Genomic DNA, 22,905 nt, shown 5'->3' on the forward strand with positions numbered 1-22,905 from the left:
TTTTGTCATTGAGTCTCCAAAACAGACAGCATCCTTATTGAGATGCCCACCCTCTGAAGGCCTGCTGGCCTGCGGGGTTTGTGGAGATGAAGGAGCAGAGGAGAGGAGCAGCACGTATTGCAGATCACTTTGTTTTTCTACTCTTACCTTTGTCTTTTGAAATGCTGTGTCCCTCTTTGCTTTTTTAGCAAGCTGTTTTTCAAGGATAAACACAAAACCGGAAGTAATCTTTACATAAGACCCTTATCAGCCTTTTCTCTGCCTCAAGAATCTTGGTGATGTGCTGAGGTTGCTGTGGCATGGCTTCATTGCCAGATCCTGCACTAGATAAAATAAAGAACCATGAAGGGCATTTCTAACTTCCTTTCGTCCATGGGATCTGTTAGCCTTTCTGTACTTTCGTTGACCTTTAGAAAAGCTTTGCAAATCGCCCTAAAATAACAGTTTATTGGTAGAACTTAGACTTGAGGCAATGAATGCCTTCCTTTCCTAACCTAGAAGCTAGGCCTCATTACAACCAGTTAGCCAGTCTTGGCTTCTGTGCTATGTAAGCTGTAATTTCAGACACAAATGGACATTAGGCAGAAGATGAGCAGGGTGATGACAATAACTGGGTCTTCTCAAAAATCCACGAGAGAGAGAAAAGGAAGGTAGCTTTTTGAGTCCTTTGTCTCTGAGTCAATGACAGACCCTGGAGAAGGCATGAAGTACCGTTCTACCTTTACTCAGGAGGTCTCTTTGGTGGGGTTTCTTAATTATCTCTGTGTTTGCCGTTATTCTATAGATATTCTTTCTAGATTCTAGTAGAAAGTTGTACATTAGTTTTAGATTTCTGTTCTTAGGTCTCTAAATATTTTCATGTGAAATAGTCGTGGTGGAGGTGGCTAGCTGGACTCCATTTTATACTGGCAAATCTTAGTAGGTGATCTTTGAACACTTGCAATCATAACTTCACACACTTCTCTTTTTTTTTAAAGATGGACACCTGAGCTAACATCTGTTGCCAATCTTTTTTTCCCTTCTTCTCCCCAAAGCCTCCCAATACATAGTTGTATATTCTGGCTGTGAGTGCCTCTGGTTGTGCTGTGTGGGATGCTACCTCAGCATGGCTTGATGAGCAGTGCCATGTCCATGCCCAGGATCTGAACCAGCGAAACCCTGGGCTGCCAAAGTGGAGCGGGCGAACTCAGCCACTCGGCCGCGGGCCGGCCCCCACACACAACTTTCTTTGAAGATGCCCTTTCTTGTAGCTGTCACCTAGACCATGATTCTTTTACTAAAATCTTAAAACAAAAACAAAAATAAAAACATGTATTCTTAAAACTTGCTCTAAGAGTCTTCCCAACTTAGTGATTAGCTTTATCCAGCTTGACCTAATCCTTTCCTCATTCGTTCCTTACTTCCTTTTATTCAAGGAGAACTCCTTCTGTATGTTAAATATGAGAATTTCCATTGCTTCTCTCTGGGCACTGGACAGCACAACATCAATTACTTTTCTACTACCTAAACTCAGAGGAGGCTGTCTCCTACTGCCCTTCCGTATGTCTAGGAGAGACGGTATGTCTTTCTTCTGCAAACCTGGAGGACCCTCTGTGGTCATTCTTTGATTTAAACACCACTCATTAAGTACTTGCTCTATGCAACCAGTTGGGCTCAGAACTAGGCAAAGACATAGGAAAAGAAGACATGGCCCCAGCCCTTGGTGCTCTCGTCATGTGCTCAATCAGCGGCCTGAGGTTGCAACTCTCAGGAATATCCCTTTGTTTTATTTGCTTGTTAAAATGTTGATAATCTTTTGCTGTGGAAAATTTCAAGCATATAGAAGCAGAGAGAGTAAGATAATGATTCCGTTTTACCCATCACTTGCTCCAGCAGTTATCAACTCATAGCCAATCTTGTTTCATCTGTATGTCTACCCACCTGCCCATCCCCTGGATTAATTTTGAAGCAAATCCAAGATATTATATAATTTCATTGGTCAATATTCCAGAATATATCTCTAAAGTATGTTTGTAAAAGATAAGGACTGTTTTAAAAAAATATATAATCACAATGCCATTATCCCCCTTAACAAATTAACAGTATTTCCTTAGTATAATCAAATCTCCAGTCAGTGTTCAGATTTCCCAGATGGTCCTATGATGTTTCTCTTAGGTTGTTCAATTCAGGATCTGAATATAGTCTGTACGTTGCAACTAATTGATATGTCCCTGAAGTTTCTTTAATAGATAGGTACCTTTGCCAACTCTCTTTTTTTCTTGGCAGTTTCTTGGTTGAAGAAACAGGGTCATTTGTCCTCTAGTTTCCCGCTATCTAGATCTTGCTATTTGTATCCCATAGATTGTTGAACATATTTCTCTATCCCACATATTTTCTGTAAATTGTTAGTTAGATTTAGTGGCTTGATCAGAATCAAGTTTGTTATTTTTGGCAAGAATACTTTATGATGACTGTCGTTTTATTTTTAATCTACAGCCACTAGATAGTCCTCCCACAATTACATGATACTTAGTTAGAAGATGGTTTTTCTGAATGTCTAAAGATAGGAAGTATCCAAACACCTAATTATTCCAAAGGGATTTTCAGAGAATGATTGTATTAGTTTTCTATTGCTGTTGTGATAAATTAGTACAAACTTTGTCACTTAAGCTACAAATTTATTGTCTTATAATTCTGTCGGTCAGAAGTGCAATATGGGTCTCACTGGGCTAAGATCAAGGCATTGGCAGGGCTGGGTTCCATTTTGGAAGCTCCTGGGAAGAATTCATTCCCTTGCGTTTTCCAGCTTCTAGAGGCTACCCACTGGCTCATGGTTCCCTTCTTCAGTCTTCAAAGCCAGCAAGTTGCATCTCTCTGACCCTTGACCCTTCTTCATATCTCCCTCTGATTACAGCTGGGAAAGGTTCTCTGTTTTAAGGACTCTTATGATTACATTGGGCCCACCTGGACAATCCAGAATAATCTCCCCTCTCAAATACCTTAATCTCAATCACATCTGCAAAGTTCCTTTTGTCATGTTAGGTCACATATTCACAGGTTCCAGGAATTGGGATGTGGACATCTTTAGGGGGCCATTATTCTGCGTAGCACAATGGTCATCCATTTTTTAAAATTAACACCATTATAAAATTGAAGGATGATTAGTAGAGTGTGGGTATGTTGCAAATGATCTATTGTGAGACAATAACTTGGGTTATGTGATAGGGTAGCGCAGATTATAGTAATGAGCTATCATCATGACATCATGGTAGTTTTATATGTTCTGCATGACTGCCTTGTTCTTGATTGTTTATATTTTTTTGCAAGTAACATCATTTTATTTTGCTTGTTGTATCTAAGGTGATCATACCACCTCCCCTTAGAAATGCTGCTCTAGGACTTGGAGATGCTCAGGTCATCAATATTAATATTACATACACAGCATCTCAGTCATCTGGACCTCCTATGTCTTTGGATTATGGAATGCAAATTTATCATAGCACTTAACCATAGTGAGGAGGTGCTAAATTCTTGTAGAAATGATTTGAGTGGAGCAGAATTTTTAGCCCTCTTTCTGTTTTGTATTAGAGAACCTTTAGGTAGTTACGTCAGACAGTGAGTCAAGGTTGAGAGAAAAGAGTGCAATGTAGGTATTTTTCATTCATAGTCTATGTCTCTACTAGATAAAGCAGCTTTATAACTTTAATGATTCTTTTCATAACTGAAAACTGTAGAAGCATCTCCTCTCCTCTTTTTTTTTTTTAAAGATTTTATTTTTCTCCTTTTTCTCCCCAAAGTCCCCCGGTGCATAGTTGTATATTCTTCGTTGTGGGTCCTTCTAGTTGTGGCATGTGGGACGCTGCCTCAGCGTGGTTTGATGAGCAGTGCCATGTCCGCGCCCAGGATTCGAACCAACGAAACACTGGGCCGCCTGCAGCGGAGCACGCGAACTTAACCACTCGGCCACGGGGCCAGCCCCGTCTCCTCTCCTCTTTTTAAATTGTCTTACCTTTTAATTTGTGTTGACACTTGACCCTCAGTCCTATATACGGATTCTTCTTGGGATGCATTTGGAACTTTACTATAACATCAGTCATCCTAGAGCAGCACGAGGTTGATGATAGATTTATCTTGGAGGCCATCCAAGAGGTTGTTACTAAAGACCAAAAGGACCTCATTATAAAGTGATTTTGCTATAAAATGGTCCCTTGGAACGATCCCTGGAGACAGCAGGTCATTTGTATGGTTAAAAAAGTATGTAGTGTCAAAAAATGTCACTAAAGGGTCCTTACCTCACACCATTAGTTTAAATAAATTCCAGATGAATTAACGAGTTAAGTGTAATGGCTTAATTCCATCAAAAGACTAGGCAAAAAATATAAGTAAATGTTCATGTGATCTTGGGTAAGAAGACCTTTGTGATTTCTGCTTTTGTCGATATTCCTTTACGTGAAACAGTTGTTTTAAGAACTGTCAACAAGCGAAGCTGAAGCAGCGTGTTGCCTTCATCTGGCGTATTGCTTGCGCAGAAAGAGTCATTAGACTCAGCCTCCGAATGCGCTTCCCCGGGCACCTGAAAGCAAAGGGAAAAGGTTCTTACAAAGAGATCACTGAGATTGCCTAGTTTAAAAAAAAAAAAAAAATCAAATTTTAAAGGAAGAATCTTGAGTTACTTGAGTTCTTTTCTCTTTAAATTTTCAAAATTTAGAAAAGTAATACATTTTCATTTTTTAAAACAAAAATGCTATTTTACTACACATTGTTCTGTATCCCGCTTTTTAACTTAATAACATCTCATGAACTTTTGTCAATTTTAAAATAGACACGTGCAATATCACTTTTAATGGCTACATAGTGTTTTACTGTGTCGATACGCTCTAAGTCTTTAAACAGATCCTTTTGTTTGGGCGTTTAGGTGGTTTCCTATTTTTCACTATTATTAATGCATCAGTCTGGGTCTAATCAGGAGAAAAATTTGAACAGGGAAAGTTTAACATACAGAATTACTAACTATAACAGGAAATTAGAGTAATGAGGGATCCACTGGCAAGAGAGAGAGAGAACAGAAATAGCAGGTGAGGTGTAGTCAGCAGCCCTCCGCCGAGATAGAGGCCCGAGGAAGCGCCCCGCGGCCGGGGTTGAGGCACAGATGTTACTGAAGAGGACACAGCTGGGGTCACTGGATTTCAGAGAAGTCACCCTGGTGCCCAGCTGAGCCAAGCCGGTGGAATGTGCTAGAAAGCTGCCCTCTAGGGTCCTAGGGAATACTGTTGATGGGAAAGTGTCTAACTGGAGGCCCTCTGTTATAAAACTGCCCAAGGAGGGCTGTGTCGGGAGAGGTTGCTGGCCTGTGGGTGCTGCTGGTTCTGGACACTGAAGGAGCTGGATGCTGAAGAAGCTGTAGGCGCTGCAGGAGCCTGGCGACAGAGCAGGCTGGAGGCAGGAAGCAAACCCTTTCCTCCTGTAACGTCTCTGCAGTCTCCTCTGCTGACAAAGCTGGCAAAGAAAAAATATTTAAAGGCTCCAGATCCATTTTCACAGATCAGTCAAAAAGGGTGAATTTGGAGTTAAGAGGCAATAAATTGATGACCAGCACAGGAAGCAGTGTTTCAAAGAATATCCTTATGTATACCCCACTGTGTACTATCTGAATGTTTTCTTACATACATTCCTAGACATAGAATTGATAGATAAAAAGGTAGGCACAGTTTGCTTTCTAGAAAGGTGTATTAACTCTCTCCCATTACACAGTAGTTAGGAGCTTCTTGTTCTTCACACTTCAGTTAACCCTGGGTATTAGCATTCTTTATATTCCTTACAAATCTGGTAAGTCAAAAAAAAATCCATTATTATTTTTTATCAGTATTTAAAAAAAATTAGTAGTGATGTCAGAGCTTTTATTTGTTTATTTTCTCTTGTTCTTTTGTGAGTTTCCTGTCTAGATCCTTTGCCCATTTAAAAAAATTGGAATATTAAGTCTTTCTGTTGATTGTACATGCTCTTTATGTGTTAGTATTAGAAAATTTAAACATTTCTATAGTCAAAGTTTATATTGCTTCATTTTTATTACTTAAAAATGTAAGTCATCTGGAAATTATTTTAGGTCAAGGCATGAGGTAGGTATTTAATTAAAAAAATTTTTTTTCCAATAATGTTAACTGTTTTTCTCTTTTCCTGACTGATTTAAAATGTTACTTTTATCATATATTGAATTGTGTTACATACCTGGGTATATTTCTGGACTTTAAATCGTTTCCCTTTGGCTTGTAGTTAGGTAATTGTTTTTCTTTTTCTTTCAGAACAGGACGCGGGCCTTGATGCCCTTTCCTCCATCATAAGTCGCCAGAAACAGATGGGGCAGGAAATTGGGAATGAGCTGGATGAACAAAATGGTAAGCACATGCCTGAGACTGACCAAATTTGCCATTTAGTATAAAAACTAAAAGCTTAAATATTGGTTAAATGACTTTAATATTACAAAACATGTAAAGTGGTTTAACATCAATGGATTATTATAGTTTAATGCAATTGAGGGTGGTTTGTGGCAGATTTAGATTATAGTTACCAAATACTGTGTCAAGAAATTTGATAAAACATTTCCAGTTCTCTGTAGCTGCTTTTAAAAATACTTTGTCTTGTGATCCATTTATCCCACGAGCTTTCCTTTATGTGGTCATGCAATGAAATGGCACAGTGTAGTCTACACTGATGAGGCTCACCGAGGCTGTGGAGACTCCGGGTCATCTACACACCCAGTAGAGTTGGCGCCTCTCTCATCCTCTTCCAGGCTGCAGGGCAAAAAGCAGTGCTCCAAGACATTTATTCAGGGCTTGATGTGACGAATCTGGCTGGAGAAACATTAATTTGCAAACCATGAGCAGATGGCTTGGGAGAGCCAGACCTTTAAGCTGGGAGCCTACCCGAAAGGCTCTTGTGCGTGAGGTGTGTGTTGTGAGGATGTGGGAGCCTGAGAGGGGGTTGCAGCAGTAGGAATGGAGAAGAGAGGTCGGATGCAGGGGACTGATGGCCCTTTTACTGTGATGGACACGGGGGAATTGGAGGGTCACTGGTTTGTGAGTGGAGAAAATTATCTCTGTAGAAAATCCGCCTATCATATGTATAGTTGTTCTTTATCCCAAGGAAATTTAGCTTGTTCAGTGGGTCAGACTAGAAAGGATGCTAGCCACCATGCTGGTGAAGCTCGCCCATCCTATGAGGTGCTTAGATAAGCACCCGTAGAGTAATCTCTGGGTAGATGGTTAAGAATTGATGCATACTTTGGTGAAGTAACTTGCTGACTTTGCAGGTCAAATCACCCTGCATTTTTGCCCACATAAGCAATCACGCCAGTATGTCCTTATCTTGTCTTTCCTCTAGTTCAATGGTTATCACACTTTGCTGCATTTTAGAATCACCTGGGGAGCTTTTAAACCTCCCAAAGCCGAGGCCATACCTGAGTTGGTGTTCTGTTGTTGCTGTAACAAATTACCACAAACTTACCTTACAGTTCTGGAGTCTGACATGGGTCTTACTGGGCTAAAACCAGGTGTCGACAGGGCTGCATTTCTTTCTGGACACTCTGGGGGAGAGTTAATTTCCTTACCATTTCCAGTTTCTAGAGGCTGCCTGCATTCCTTGGCTTGTGGCTCGCTCCTCCATCTTCAAAGCCAGCAACAGTAGATTGAATTCTTCTCACATTGCCTCACCCTGACCTCTAACTTCTGCCTCCCTCTTCCACTTTTAAGGACCTTTGTGGTTGCAGTGGGCCCACCCAGATAATCCAGAATAATCTCCCTATTTAGGGTGAGCTGATCTAGCAACCTTAATTCCATCTGCAACCATAATGCCCCTTGGCCTTGTAACCTAATCTATTCATAGATTCCAACATGTAGACATCTTTAGGGGACCACCAATCTGCCTACCGCAGTACTTTATACCAATTAAATCATAATCTATATGGTGAAGCCTAAGCATCAGTATTTCTTAAAGCTCCCTAGATGATTTCAGTGTGCTGGCAAGCTTGAGAACCAGTGCCCTTGTTGAATAGGCTGAGAGAACATGTTTGCCACTCTGTTTTTATATTACCTCTCCTGTGCTCACGTTACAGATAGAAATCCCACACGAGCACAGAAGAACAGTCGCATAGTTACATATACACATCTGCCATCCCAGGTGCAGTCAGGGACTCTTTCTTCTCATATCACACTCTACCCCCATCCTTTTCACCTCTTCCTCCATGCCTCCCCAGTCCTCATCGCCATTCCAGACCCGGATGCATACATGTGTATGGAGACAAACATGAGGTATTTTTCCATTCATTGCCAAAATAAGCTGGGTTTTCTCTGTGGTGGCCTCCCAGAGAGATTGCAGTTATGCTGGTGGTTTTCTAATATGCACATTTGCTCCTCAGAAATAGGGCAGAGTCAGCCATTTTCTTTTATAGGAACTGAGAGACTCTCTGAGGATAAAAAATTATATCCCTGCTAGGATTATAATCAGCCTTTATTCCTTTTGTCAAAATCAAAAAGGCCATTCTGTCTATAGGTGTGGAGAGCATGGTTGCACCCCTATCTGGGTTTCTATTGTGACCTGAGTGTATAATGGGGAGTCTGGGACACTGGAGAAGGATACCACTTTTGCTGTAAATATCTCTGTTTGATTTACTGACCCACTGAATTATTCTTTTGGTTTTCTTTAAATGAGAGAAACAATTGTCCAGGATAATGGCCAGCCAGACCAGCTTTTAGAATCAAGTATCAAATCCTTACTAACAAAATACACTGTACTTAGAACATAACCACAAAGCTGAAGGGTTGAATTATCATCAGTTTAGGAATTCAGTTTCCAATCTTCTCATATAGAGTTAAAAAGGGCCTGGCCAACACCAGTAATTAACCTTGTTCATATGCCAGTGACCGAGCCTAATGAGGAAAAGGATTAGCAGTTAACTGAAGATGCCAGTGATGGAGGACCTCGGTGTATGCTGGATGTGGGGGTTGGTAGCTGGTGAAGGTGGGGGATGGTTGGGGAGAAGGATAGAGAGCCAAACCAAGGAGATCACCTCATGGAACCACAGAGTTAGTGCCCTTCAGTTCAAGGTGAACTGTGTTGGTTCACCTTGATCACGATGAACTGGCTAGGCACAAAGGGCTCATGTCAGACTGCTCAGATGCTGTTCCAGAATGAAGACTTATAGTACTGGTTTACTGAAAAATTCCTTAAAGTTCATGCTCAAGAGGGCAGTGCCTTTTGAAAAGAACATTAAGACAAGAAACTGAACGGAATTGACTTGGCTAAAGTAGACAGTCTGAGACGTAATTTTGGCCTTGGCCAAACCTTGAAGGCAGCACCAAGAAGAGCCATAGAGTTGCGGTTCTGATGGATGAAATAGTGCCAAGAATAGGCTGTTTCGCAGATCTCTGCTAGTGCATGCCAGTCCTTGCCATTCTTTTTTCTTTCTTTTTTTTTTTTTAGTGAGGAAGATTGTCACTGAGCTAACATCTCTGGCAATCTTCCTCTATTTGGTATGTGGGACGCTACCACAGAACGACTTGATGAGCAGTGTGTAGGTCCGTGCCCGAGATCCAAACCCAAAAAAGGAATTTTTCAGTAAACCAGTACCACAGTTCTCCATTCTGGAACAGCATCTGACATGAGCCCCTTGTGCCTAGCCAGTTCATCATGATCAAGGTGAACCCTGGGCGGCCGAAGTGGAGTGCGTGAACTTAACCACTACGCCACTGGGCTGGCCCCTCGTCCTTCTTTTTGATGTTCAGATATTCCAAATTTGGCCAATCCTTTTCATGTTTCTCTGTCAATCTGTGAGGCTTTCGTCACTTTCTAGAAGAAACCAAGGTGACAAGGAAGGCCACTTTCTCAACAGTGGCAACATTGGGATTGAGGAGACCAGTGTTTCTTTGGAAGAGCTAGAAATATGACTGTGCTCCTTGAAAGACACAAAATGATCAAAGATTTCATATGCATATCAGTGAATTACCATTGTAAGGGTCTGTTAGAGCCCCTCAGCTGAATTTCCATGTTGAGAGTTTAGCAAAGTAATGTGGTAGACTGAACGTTAGCCCCCAAAGATACCCACATCCTGATCCCTGGAATCTGTGAGTGTTATCTTATGTGGCAAAAGGGGCTTTGCAGGTGTTAATAAATTAAGGATATCGAGATGGAGAGATTATCCTGGATTATGTGGTTGGAGCCTAAATGTATTCACAAGTGTCCTTATAAAAGGGAGTCAGAGGGACATTTGACAACAGAAGGCGATGACTGACTGAAGGAAGATGGTATAGTGCTGGCGTCAAGGGTGAGGGAAGGGCCCTGAGCCACGAGACGCAGGGAATGCGGCTCTAGAAGCTGGAAAAGGCCTGGAAATAGCTTCTCGTCTTGAGCCTCACCCTGATTGCGGTCCAGGGAAACTGATTTCGGATTTTTGATCTCCAGAATTGTAGAGGAGTGAGTGTGTGTTGTTTTAAGCCACTAAGTTTGTGATAATTTGTTTGATCAGCAACAGGAAACTCATATAACTGTGTCTTTTTGTCAGTTGTCAGTGAATTCAGGTTAACTACTCTTATGCTAGAAAAATGTGTACTGAGACCATCAATGTCTACAGCTCCTCTTACCTCTTGAAGAGACTTCCTTAAAGCAGCCTTCACAGAAGGGAGTTTGCAAATCTGGTGCCCTAGTCAGCCCCTGCCCCTCCAACTGTTACTTTAGCACTTTGATAACAGAATTTACTCTCGCACTGGTGAAATGTGGGGGCACTTTGGTGAAAGAATTTCCTTGTGGATTATCTGGTATCAGAATTTCCCAGTATATGTTAGGCAAGCTGATTTTAGGTAATATGTAGAGAAACAGTTTACATTTTAATAGTTGCATATTTCAACGTGTGATAGAAATAAAAATGACTAGCATTTGAAACCTGTGATTTCACAGTAATATAAAATTTTCTTTGTCAACTTGTATAAGCAGAAAAATAATAGTGAGTTGATGTGAAGGAAAACATTAGGCATATATGATCCAGGTAAAATATGAACCTGGCAGAAAGTTCTGAAGGTGGCATTTGAAATGCTGACGTTTGGCAAACACCGCTCTAAGAAGACTCTTTTGTTCGCGTCTGGGTTGCTGTAGAGTACTTGCTTGGTATTTGGCCTCATCCTAGTACAGTGCCCAGTGATTTAACACGTGCGCCCTTTCCGCTTGGCCCTCCTGGTGGTGAGATCACATGTTAGACGAATGCTGGGATCAGAAGATCTGCTGAAATGATGCCTTCCAGCCCTGCGAGCCTGTAACTGTGTAAGGTTTTGGCTGTGGCCGGAGTGATGTCGTCTGATGCCGCACCCGTGGAACTTAAATAGGCTTGCCATTTGAAGGAAGCAAGACAGGCAGAAACTGCATTCCTTTAAAGGAAATAGAAAATGACTCGAGGTATAGGGAGTTCCTGTTACTGCTTGGCGGGTGGCAGGTTACACCTCGGCAGGGCGACGCCCCGAGCCACTGCCCAGAGCTGTATCCCAGGAGAGCTGTGCCCAGGACTGCGCGTGCGTTTTTCTGTGCCACCAGGCACTTTGCAGGTCTAGCAGGCTTTTATGAATTGACATGGGAACCAAACCCCCTGCCCCAAATTTGGAATGTAGGCACACATAAATGACAGGTGGGGAAACGGTTTTCTCTAAGTGGCTGTGCTGCTTGGGTTTAAATTTTCCCTTTATTGAGATTTCATTCAGTTGACCTGACCAGCTGCTAGGATTAGTGGAGTGGCTTCTCAAGTCTGCATTTCATTCACAAATAAATTTGTGAATTACTTAGTCTCAGAGAATCTTAGGATGGAAGGGAGTTGCTGAGGCCATTCCCTTCCCCTCCCCCTGCCATCTTTTCATCTTTTGGAAGAACTCCATTTAGTCATCTCTGAGGCCTTCTGGAAGGTGTAAATTCTCTTGATACGCAAAATCAGCAGCAGCAGTACCGACCCAGCTTTCCTCTGCGCACGTGTGCACGCACGTACATTTTACACACTGGCTCCATGACTGTCCTTTATCTAGATTAAATAACCCTTTTGTTTTCCTAATAAGATAAGGCCTTATTAAACCTAGTAAGGTCTTTTCCCTAAAGCTAAAGCAATATATTTTCTTCTTTAGTACATTCTCCAGTCACTCAACAAATACTGAGTGCCGATTATGTGCCAAGCACTGTGCTAGAATCCATACATACAACCATGGTAAAAAGACATGACTTCTGCCTTCCTGGAGCTTTTGTTCTAGTCGGGGAGGCAGGTATTAGGCAGATACCCACACAGATACCCAGTTAGAGATCATGGTAAGTAACATAGAGAGTACTAGAGAACATGTAACCAGAGAGCCTGATTTAGTTTAGGATTAGGAAAGCCTTCTTCTGGGAAACGATATTTGAACTGGGTTTTAAAGGGAAGAGCATTTCAAACAGAGGGAACAGCATATGCTATGGAAAGGAGTATGACATGGTTGAGAAACTTGGGAGAAGGCCAGTATACCCAGAGACCAGAGAGCATGGGGAGATGAGAGAGGAGAGCAGGCTGGGTGGGAAGGCAGGATCACTGTGTAGGTGTGACCATTGCTCTGTACTATACAATGACCTAAATATCCATCAGGTTAGTGTTACCAATTATGTACGATTACTCAATTTTCTACTTTATCAATCCTGTAATTTGAGATTTTTTTATTTTTTTCCTTTTTCTCCCCAAAGCCCCCCAGTACATAGTTGTATATTCTTCGTTGTGGGTCCTTCTAGTTGTGGCATGTGGGACGCTGCCTCAGTGTGGTTTGATGAGCAGTGCCATGTCCGTGCCCAGGATTCGAACCAACGAAACACTGGGCCGCCTGCAGCAGAGCGCGCGAACTTAACCACTCGGCCACGGGGCCAGCCCCTCAATCCTGTAATTTTACCTATATAATTTACTTAAAATAAGGGAGATATATCTATATGTCTATATTTTTTGCATTGTCCCACAACAGTTAGCATATCTAAACTGAGGGTATTTAGCCACTTTTGGGTAGAAGAAATAACCCCATTGACATGGGACATTTATTCATTCAACAAATATTTACTGAGTAATAGCTGCATGTGTGGCCCTTTATATAGTGAAAAACATTAGTAACTAAAAACAAGATCCCCTTCTTTACTGCTCTCACAGTCTAGCTGGGGGAGACATATTAAATAAATACACTCACAAATCAAGGTATTTTCTCAAATTGTGATAAGTGCTATCAAAGAAAAGACCCGGCTGCTGTGGCAGGGGATACCAGGAAGGTCTAATTGTGAGTGGTGGCCGAGGTTTCGGGAACGGGCCGAAGTTGGCCAGTGTAAAGGGGTAGCGGGCAGTTGAAACATTCCAGGGAGTGCCAGGACATCTCATGTGAGGCCTTGGAGGCTGGAGAGAACCTTCAGCGTTGAGAAATTAAAAGAGGGCTTTTGTGGCTGGGAAGGAGTGAGTAATGAGGTGAAGGTGCCGAGCTGAAGTTGTGGAGAGATTTGGAGCCAGGGCTGGGAAGACTTCACAGTGTGGACACCTAGTAGGCCCTGAAAATTACAGAATTTATATTTTCCTGGGAAGGACTCTGTTTTTTTTTAGCCACAATCAACAGTCTTAGTCAGGAAACAGCTATGTTAACAGTGATTTTGAACAGGCTTTTGGCTTCATGCTAATTTATACTATTTCTTCTTTTCAAATAAACTAAAGGCTATACATCCTTTTTCAAATACTGCTTCTCCACTCTACAGATATTGATATTTATTGCTTTTATTATCATTTACTCTGTTATATTTTCTAATTGCCTTTGATTTTTCTCTTTAACTCATTGTTTCTAAGTTTTCAAACATTTGCATTTTTAAACCATCTTTTTGTTGTTGATTTCCTCACTGAGTTGCGAAGGGATCAGGGAATTATGTTCTCTGTGATCTCGGTTCTTCTGGACTTAGGATCTCCCGCGAGGTTTTGTAACGGCTGTGGTCGGTGACTACTCCATGTGTGCCTGAGGAGAATGTGTAGTTTCCAGCCTGGGAAGACAGGGAGACATCTAATAGACACTTAGTAGATCAGGCTTGTGAATTCTGTTGTCCACGTCTCACATGTCTTTACTACCTCTCTGCTTCCTCTGTCAGTTTCTGAAAGAGGTGTGATAAAACCTCCTTCAGTGTTTGTGAATTTAGCAATTTTTCTATGTAATTGGATCAGTGTTTTAAAAAATATTTTATTTTTCCTTCTTCTCTCCAAAGCCCCCTGGTACATAGTTGTATATTTTTAGTTGTGGGTTCTTCTAGGTGGCATGTGGGACGCCGCCTGAGCATGGCTTGATGAGCAGTGCCATGTCCACGCCCAGCGTCCAAACTGGGGAAACCCTGGGCCATCAAAGCAGACCGCATGAACTTAACCACTCGGCCACGGGGCTGGCCCCCCTCAATTTTTTATTTTATAAATTTCACGGGAAGGTTATTAGGTACATATATGTACATGATAATTTTTGGAAGGAGTGGTTATCTTTTTATCATTATGGAAATATCTCTTTATCTGTAATGCTTTTCACCTTTAGGTCTATTGATCTGATATTAACATCACTCTCCAGGCTTTCATTTGGTTAATACTAACTACTACAGGCATGCTCCGCATAACATTTTGGTCAACGAAGGACTGCATATACAATCGTGGTCCCATAAGATTAGTACCATATAGCTTGGGTTTGTGTAAGGACACCCCATGATGTTCACACAACGATGAGACCACCTAACGACACATTTCTCAGAAGGTATCTCCGTCGTTAAGCAACGCATGGCTGTATAGTGATTCTCAAACTTTGTGGTCTAGGACCCTATGTATTCTTAATAATTGTTGAGAATGCCTGGAAACTTTGGTTTATGTGGGTTTTATCTGTCAATACTTATTGCATTAGAAATTAAAATCAGAGACATTTAAAAATATTTAACTCATTTAAAAATAACAATAATAAACCATTATGTTAAAATAAATAATTTTTATGAAAAATAGCTCCCAAATATAAATAGCTTAAAATAGCAAACACCACTTATATTTTTTATCTTTCAATGCATGTCCGTTGTGGGTCAGTGGCGGGCATTGTTACTTCAGATTCTTGGCTGATAGATTAGTCCCCATTCAAACATTGCTGGTCTCCATGTCAGACAGTAAGAGAACTCTGGAGGACCTTGTTCCTGTGGTTCAGTTCTCTGGTCCAGAGGTAACACGTCAATTTCATCCACAACTCATTGGTCAGAGCTAATCATGTGCCCCACCCAACCACCAGGAGCCGTAATCCTACCAGTATGTCTGGTTGAGGGGAGTGGGGGACCAAAAATACTGGCTGAATGGTGCAAATTAACATCAGAAGGGCAGTATGGAGCAGTTAAGAGCCAAATTGCCTCTGATACTTAGTAGCTACATGACCTTGAGCAAATTACTTAATCTTTCTCTGTCCCAACTTTCTCATCTATCAAATGGGGATTTTAGTGCTTATTTTAAAGTGTTATGAAGATGAAATGAGTTGATAATGTGTGAAGCTCTTAGAATAGTGCCTCACAAACACTCTAAAAGTGTTTTCCATTATTAACTCTGTTTATTCACAGTACAGACTTTTGGTCAAAATGGTAGAGTGAGCTAATGGGGAAGTCCCTCCCTCCCTTTTCCAAATACTTGGAAATGTTAGATGAAACATTAAAAAAAATCACTTTACAATTCTTAGCTGAGCTTGAAAGCAAGAAAGGGAGTTCCTCAGGTGGCAGAAATGAAGGTGCTAACCCACAGCATGGGTGGACCTGAGGCCTCATGGCCCTCAGTTAGCCAAACCAGATACTTATCTTCGAGACTAGCATTTTAACTCTCATAGAGAGATGGAATTGAGGCTGTGGTCCCTGTGCATTGTGAGGGGCTGAAAGTTGGCTCTCCATAGAAAGCCAGGATCTGAGAAATGGCAATTTTATGGGAAAACTAATTTTCCGCATTCCCACCTAAGAGTGAGATGCTGAGTTAGGCTGCCTACCTTGGGCCACAGCCACCCTTATATTTCTAACATGCATACCTAAGTTTACATTTTCTAACAAAGTCTAAAGCAAATAAATATCTGAATAAATCAAGTTTAGTATTCTTAAACTTTGCTTCAAACTCCTCATCTTTCATATTGTTTTAAACCGAAGCCCTCTTTTTTTCTACAGTCAGTAGTTTATTTAGGTTTCCCAACACATTTTACTGATTTCTGTTGTAGTTGTTGTATCCATTCTATATTACTCAGCTCTTCTAACTGATTTTTTTTTTAAATTTTCAAAACTATACTTTTAAATACCAAAAAGCTGTAATGCTCACAATTGCTTTTTTCCACGGAAGTGTTGTTTTTAAGGTTGTAAAATCTTTTAAACCTTTGAATGGTACTAGTTAGAACTATAAAATGTTCCTTCTTCTCCTTCCATTATTTCTGTTTCTTCTAGGTAACTTTTGGTTTATTCATCTCAATCTTTCTCTTTCGTGCTCTTATGGGCTGAATTACGTCCCCTCAAAATTCATGTGCTGAAGTCCTAACCCCTAGAACTTGAGAATGGGACTGTATTTGGGGCTAGGGTATTTAAGGAGGTGATTAAGTTAAGATGAGGTCACTAAGGTGGGTCCTGATCCAATGTGACTGGTGTTCTATAAGAAGAGGAGATTAAGACCCAGCCACAGAGGGAAGAGCTTGTGAAGACAGGGAGAAAAAGTCCTGTTGATACCTTGATCTCAGACTTCTGGCCTCTAGAATTGTGAGAAAATGAATTTCTATCGTTTAAGCCGCTCAGTCTTGGTACTTTCTTATGGTAACTCTAGCAAGCTGTATACATGCTATGCGCTTTTCCTTGCCTATTTGCTCATTCTTCGTTGACTTCCTATTTATGAGTAAAGGATGATGTCGATTACTATAGGTAGCTGACATAGAACGCTGACTTTCTTTGTTCTTAGCTAGGTTTATTTACCCCTAAATCTTCCTTCTTGAATGGGAGGTCCGGCTCTGTACTCTGTGTAATGGGCAGGATATAGCAACAGGCACGCTTCCCCGTTAGGGCATGTGGTTAGGGAGAAGAGGCCACAAGCAGATTCAGGACCCTTTGCTCTAACGCTCACTCCAAAATTACTAAGGTGAGGAGAACTTTAACCTTGGGGTGACGTCTTTTATATATTGTATTTCTTCTCTCTTTCGTGTCTCATTCACTGGCCTGGACAGCTCCACCGTGGGTACTCCGCAGGCAAACCCTCCTCTCTAGAGAGAGCTATTGTGGGGACTCCAGCTGGGAGCCAGTGCTGCAGACTGCAGTCTACACAGGAGAGGGGTAAGGGCCAACTGGCTCAGCTGTTCTGTGGATAACTCTCCACTCAGATGCCCTGATTCTTGCCTTACAGCCACCTCTTTGTAGGCCATTCCGTGGCTCCCAATAGCCATTGACTCCAAGCTTGGAGTCTCTCCAGGATTCCGTCAGAAAGAAAGAGCTCCTATGTGTAACTCTGATCGTGTATTTCAAGTTGCATTTTTTTTCAGTTTTGGCTTATTTGTCAATACAGTCCCAACTATCTTCTTTTTCAAAAGAAAGCCTTTAAAATGACTTATTCACTGATAACGCTCTTTTGTGTTTTCAGTGCCACCATGGATTTATTCTCCCAAAAGATATCTTTACTGACATTTCATTGTGCTCTTGGAAAGAAACAGGGCAGCCATGTATGCTTACTCTGCTATCTTGAACTCAAAGTCTCTCTTTTATATTTTGTACAAGGTCACAGTATCTATGGAAGTTGTTTTGCTGAAGCAGCTAGTGTTCTGGAAGCTTCAGTTAAATAAGTTTTTAGTATAGTCTGTGAACATCGTGCTCTAGGGCTTCTGTGATTTGAGTGACACCTCCAAGTTACCATCTGATATGTTTGTGGATGAATTTGCCTAAAGATAAGACAATGAGAGATATGGGAGAAGGTGATTGTTTTCCATGCACTTATAGTATTAAATACTTGGTGAATGCAAAATCAGTTCTTTATCTGAACATTCATTATTCCTCTCTAGGAAGGGGTCAGTTTATAGTAATGGGGGCTGGTGGGAGAGATAGAGAGTGAGCTAATGAGAAAAAGTGTGTTGTTCCAATAAGAATTGTCCAACACCAACTAGGTGTTCGATAGTTGAATTCAATTTTGACGCTAACTACCTGGAGTTAGCATCAGTCTCGACAGGTTTAGGGCTCAGTCCCACAAGACTGCACTCGCTTCAGATACCAGCCACAAGTCTCAGGTGTCCCAGGCTCTCTGCCCCACTGGCTGCAAATACAGGATTCCTACGACTTCCGTACAGAGTTCATGGAACAAATTGCAGAACTCAGGAAAGCACTAGACTTATGATTACAGTTTTGTTTTAAAGGATACAACTCAGAAAAGCCAAATAGAAGAGGTACATAGGGCAAGGTCTCAGGGAGGGGGAGCCCGCAGAGCATCCATGCCCTTTCCAGGCATGTCGCTCTCCCAGCACATCAACATGTTCACCAACCCAGAAGCTCCTCAAACCTCGTTGTTGAGTTTTTATCAAGACTTCGTTACATAGGCATGATTGATTAAATCTTTGGCCATGTGAAGAGCCCAGATCATTTGAATTTGCTGTTTCTGCAGAAAAGATACTCAGACACATACACAGTGTTTTTCGTATAGCTTCGCTGCTAGCTTTAACTCTGATGATGGTTGGGTCCACGTTGGGTCACAAGGTCTTATTTTGCTCATCTGGCCTAGTGCCTCCTTTACCCCCTCTTCTAAGCCATCTCTTGGTCTTCATCCTGGCCGTGTGGCTAGTCTGAGAGGCCATCTAACTGGAGAGAGGCAAGGATTTTCCAAAGGAGAGGCTGTGGAAACAGTTGTCAAGGAAAAGGGCATTTATCCTCAGGCCCTAGGACAGCTGGCTTGGGTGACTCATCGGGCTTCCTTTCCCCTGGGCTTCACCACAGTTCCTATTTGACTTCCAAGAGGGAGGCTATCAGGCCAACTGAAGCAGCTGAACTAGAGAATGGATGGCAAAAAGCAAGCCAAAGGGAATCTTGAGGGAGAGGCCAAAGTGATCACAGATGCAAAGAGCTTGTCACACTGGAAGCTCCACTTCCTACCACTTTGGCCCAAAGATAATATTGTTCCTCCTCCTTGGTGCCTTTGCAGAAGGGAAAGCTGGAGCTCTCCTTGCAGGCTATGCCAGGGGTCTCCAAGACCCCTTCCAGGTTTGGTTATTTTCTAGGAGGACTCAGTACTCATCTAAAATTTATTTATAGCCCCTAAATCAATACTCATGGTTCTTTTGCAATTCTTCGCAGACGTGTGTAAGGAGATGAAAAATTTGAGTCATCCAATGCACACATTCCTAGCCAAGGTCAAACAAGGTGATGTTCTTCCTTTTTGTTTTTGCTCTCATACATAGATGACCAAAGGATGGAGACTTTAGCTCTGGGGCCAGTTGGATGGGGTTTGAATCCCAGCTCTGGCTCCTGTTAGTGGGGTGGGCTCAGGGAAATCACTTAAAACTTGCAAACCTCATTTTCTCTTTTGAAAAATAAAATAGAATTTACCAGGATGAGTTGTTTTTAAGATTTAAGGTTATAATCTGTGTGAGATAGATAGATAGATAGATAGACAGATAGATGGATAAACACATCTTTCCCTTGGGAACAGTGGTTCAGTATTCGCTAATTCCGTATTCGCGGTGACTTTATAAAACATCACTACTGTGAATAACAAGAATCAACTCTAGTTATAATCATGGTTATGACTTATCACAGGAAAAGGATACAAAGCGAAATCAGCAAAGAGAAAAGGTACATGGGGAGAAGTCCGGGAGAGACCAGGTGCGAGCTTCCAATGGGCTTCTTCCAGTGTAGTCACATAGGACATGCGTAATCCCCGCAACAGTAAGTGGTGACAACACCTGTGAAATGTTGCCAACCAGGGAAACTCTAACAGAGACTCAGGACCTAGGGTTTTGTGAGGGTATTGGTCATGAAGGCGCCCTCTGCCTGGTGTGTTCCCAAATTCCAGACTCCCAGAAGGAAAGGAGGTGTTCAACATAAACCATGTAGTTCACGGTTTAGGAACAGTGATCACTCTTATCAGTTAATGGTGGGAACCCTCCCCAAATCCAAGCTCCCCAACACCAGCCAAGGGCCAACTTTGTAAGCAGGTAAGAAAAGCAGTTCTGCCTGGTGTGTTAACTCGTTTCTGCACAGAGGCCTAGACCAAGTATGATTTATTTATCATGTTACTCTTCTCTGTGATTGGAGGATCTGTGAAAGAATGACAGTGCTGGATTCCTGAGAAAAGTGGGAGTGTGCTCTTCAGAAGGGAAGGGATACAGAAAGAAGTTGAAGGCCAGTGCCATTATTAAAGACTTAGCTGAGCTTGGCTTCTCTCGAGGAGTCTCAGACAATGTGCTTCTAAAAGTGGAAGTTGTGTAGCATATGGGGTGGTGAAAAGCATTGAAGAACTTTGGTAATAAAAACCAAAGCAGCAGGAAGGAAGTGGTCTGATTAGAACCAAGTGCTTAGGCAGGGAAAGACAGCCTAAGAAAGGAGCTGAAGCTGCTGAGCAGGAGTTGCAGTTGATTTAGAATCCTTTAAGGAGCTGGAGCAGGAAGGGAACTGGGTCTTGACAGTTTAGTTTGGGGAGAGACACAGTGTTCTCTTGCCATCTGGACAGTCCCTCCAGGAGAGAGAAATCATAGAGAAAACATTTTGAATGCAGTGATAAAGACCTTTTATTTTATTTTTACTATTATTACAATTGCTTCAATTGTTCGAACAGTAGTTTAGGAACTAGACTGACATAAAAGGAAAATAGTTCTGTTGACCAATTTGGTTAGTTTGAAATACATAAACACAACTTTAAAAAATTTTTATTCTGTACTAAAGAATTAACTAGTCATTTAGAGTATGTTTATTACCAGCCTTTTAGTGTATTTCAGTGGTATATTTAGTACATTTCAGTGGTAAGTGTTGTGTACCTATGAATAAGTGAACTTAGGGAGACCCCGTGTTGTTTCTGTACCCCTTGGGGTCATTTGGGTAGGGTGATTTAAGGCCTTGTATGCGGAAGTGACTCTCACCTCTGTTTCTGGATTCACTCCTAACTCATGTAAGATTGGTGCTATTAAACTCATTTTAAGCTTGGACTGTCTCTAGGAGTGGGAGTAAGGTGATTACTCATTTACTATTTTCTTTTGTTATCTAATCAAAGAACATAAGAGTAGCCGTTTTTGTCTTGCTTTCTTTTAAAGGTAATACTTTCTCTAGTACTTTTTCTTGCCAGAAGTGGGCAGAGAGTCTAGCAAGAAATAAGTAGTTGTGTTTATGGGAGATATGTTTCCGGGGGTGGGGGGACCGTAGAGAGATTGGGCTTAAATTAGTGGTTTGGGATGTAAATTACTGAGGTGATTGTATTCGATTTTCATCTTAGATCACTTGTGTGCATGTAACCTGGCTAATACCACTATAGTTAGTTAGGTGTCATTTTCCATGTGAAGAGAAGGAGACATGGAGCATCTTCAGGGTTGTGTGTGTGAGAGAGACAGACAGACAGACAGAGAGATGTGGGTTCAGACTTAGATTTGAATAGGAATATATTTGATGGTCTAGGAGTTCACAATACATAAAAGTACCAGGTAAGGTACTGTTCACGCTGCTCAAGGGCATTTGTAGGCTGACCAGCTACCTCAGCTTGCCTCACTGAGAGTTCTGTTGTGCTCCTTTATCTGACTGGAGTAATGCCGAAGACCAGCCCGGCTGAGCTGCTCAGTCTTTTGCTAGGTAGAATTTTAAAGCCCCTTGGAGTGCAGGTTGTATTGAGGAGGAAGAGTACCAGGATAATTGTGAGAGCTTTTCTTCAGCCGCCTTGCTTGACTTGTGCCACTTACTCTGAAAATTGAGTATCTTTTTCTTATCCGTAAAGGCTTTGAGTCACAGGTTGGATTCTCTTGAGAGCTGACTCAGGAGGGAGTTTAGTGTTCAGAATGTTTATTAGGGAGGACAAACGGGATCAACACCTGTGGGAGGGAGGCCGTGGAATCAGGATGGGCAGAGGGAGAAGCTGAGCTTGAAGACAGCCTCAGCCAACCCCATGGGGAGCTGTGGAGCCAAAATGGCCTTGCAGAGTTGGCCCATGTTGAATTCACATGGCTGGGACTTTATACCCCCATCTTGATCAGTCATTGGATGTGGAACGCCCCGGGAATAGCCTGACCTTGGGCAAGATAGCTCTTGAGACAATCCCTAAGGAGGCTGGTGGCTAAAGGCTACCTGCTGCCAGCACTCCCTGTGGCTGAGGCAAAAAGTCCTTCCTTGAAGGGGGAACTGGGTGGTGCATCTCCATTGGGTCCACCACACATTCGATGTTGATCCATCAGTTTTAAGCATTTGAAAACTGTTAGGTCGACAGAGTAAGAAATCAACAGGTCAGGTGGGGAGTGAGTTAACTAGAATGCAAGTTTCTGGAAGTGGTTGACCCATACCCAACATGTCTGCAAGATATTTATAAATCGTTGAAATTAAACCAGTATATTGCTGCTATCCTATTTCTAACCATAGCTTTGTTAGTAACAATAAAAATATGGAACAGTGTGGCTTTTCACCTTTAGCTTTCAGAGTTAAGTGTGTGTTATTATGGGAACTGTATATTTTAGGGCCTTCTGTGTTTAAAAATTCTTATTCAGTCATAGCTTGTTCAAAAACAATTGGAATCTGTCAGCCAGATATAAAAGATTCTCTTCAGGAACCTGTGAAATAAGAATAAAAAGCCCAAACCCTGTAGAAATGATTGCTTTGTTTTCTGTGCACCGCTGTCCTACTAACTGCTGCTTCTGCGTCGCACCCCTTTTACTTTGAAAAAGAAAACCAGTCAGAGTTTATAGTTTT

At 41.8% G+C, this 22,905-nt stretch overlaps 1 protein-coding gene across 1 annotated transcript in view; it reads left to right on the top strand.

The window, feature by feature from the left end:
- The window catches only part of STX8 (syntaxin 8), a 242,006-nt gene that overhangs the window by 58,080 nt on the left and 161,021 nt on the right, over nucleotides 1-22,905 (top strand). The window contains exon 6 of the mRNA XM_014864136.3: nucleotides 6,279-6,371. Within this exon, the coding sequence (XP_014719622.2) occupies nucleotides 6,279-6,371 (93 nt within the window). The remainder of the gene's footprint in view (nucleotides 1-6,278; nucleotides 6,372-22,905) is intronic.

This window comes from Equus asinus, chromosome 13 (genome assembly GCF_041296235.1).
Source record: "Equus asinus isolate D_3611 breed Donkey chromosome 13, EquAss-T2T_v2, whole genome shotgun sequence".
Taxonomy (NCBI): Eukaryota; Metazoa; Chordata; class Mammalia; order Perissodactyla; family Equidae; genus Equus; species Equus asinus.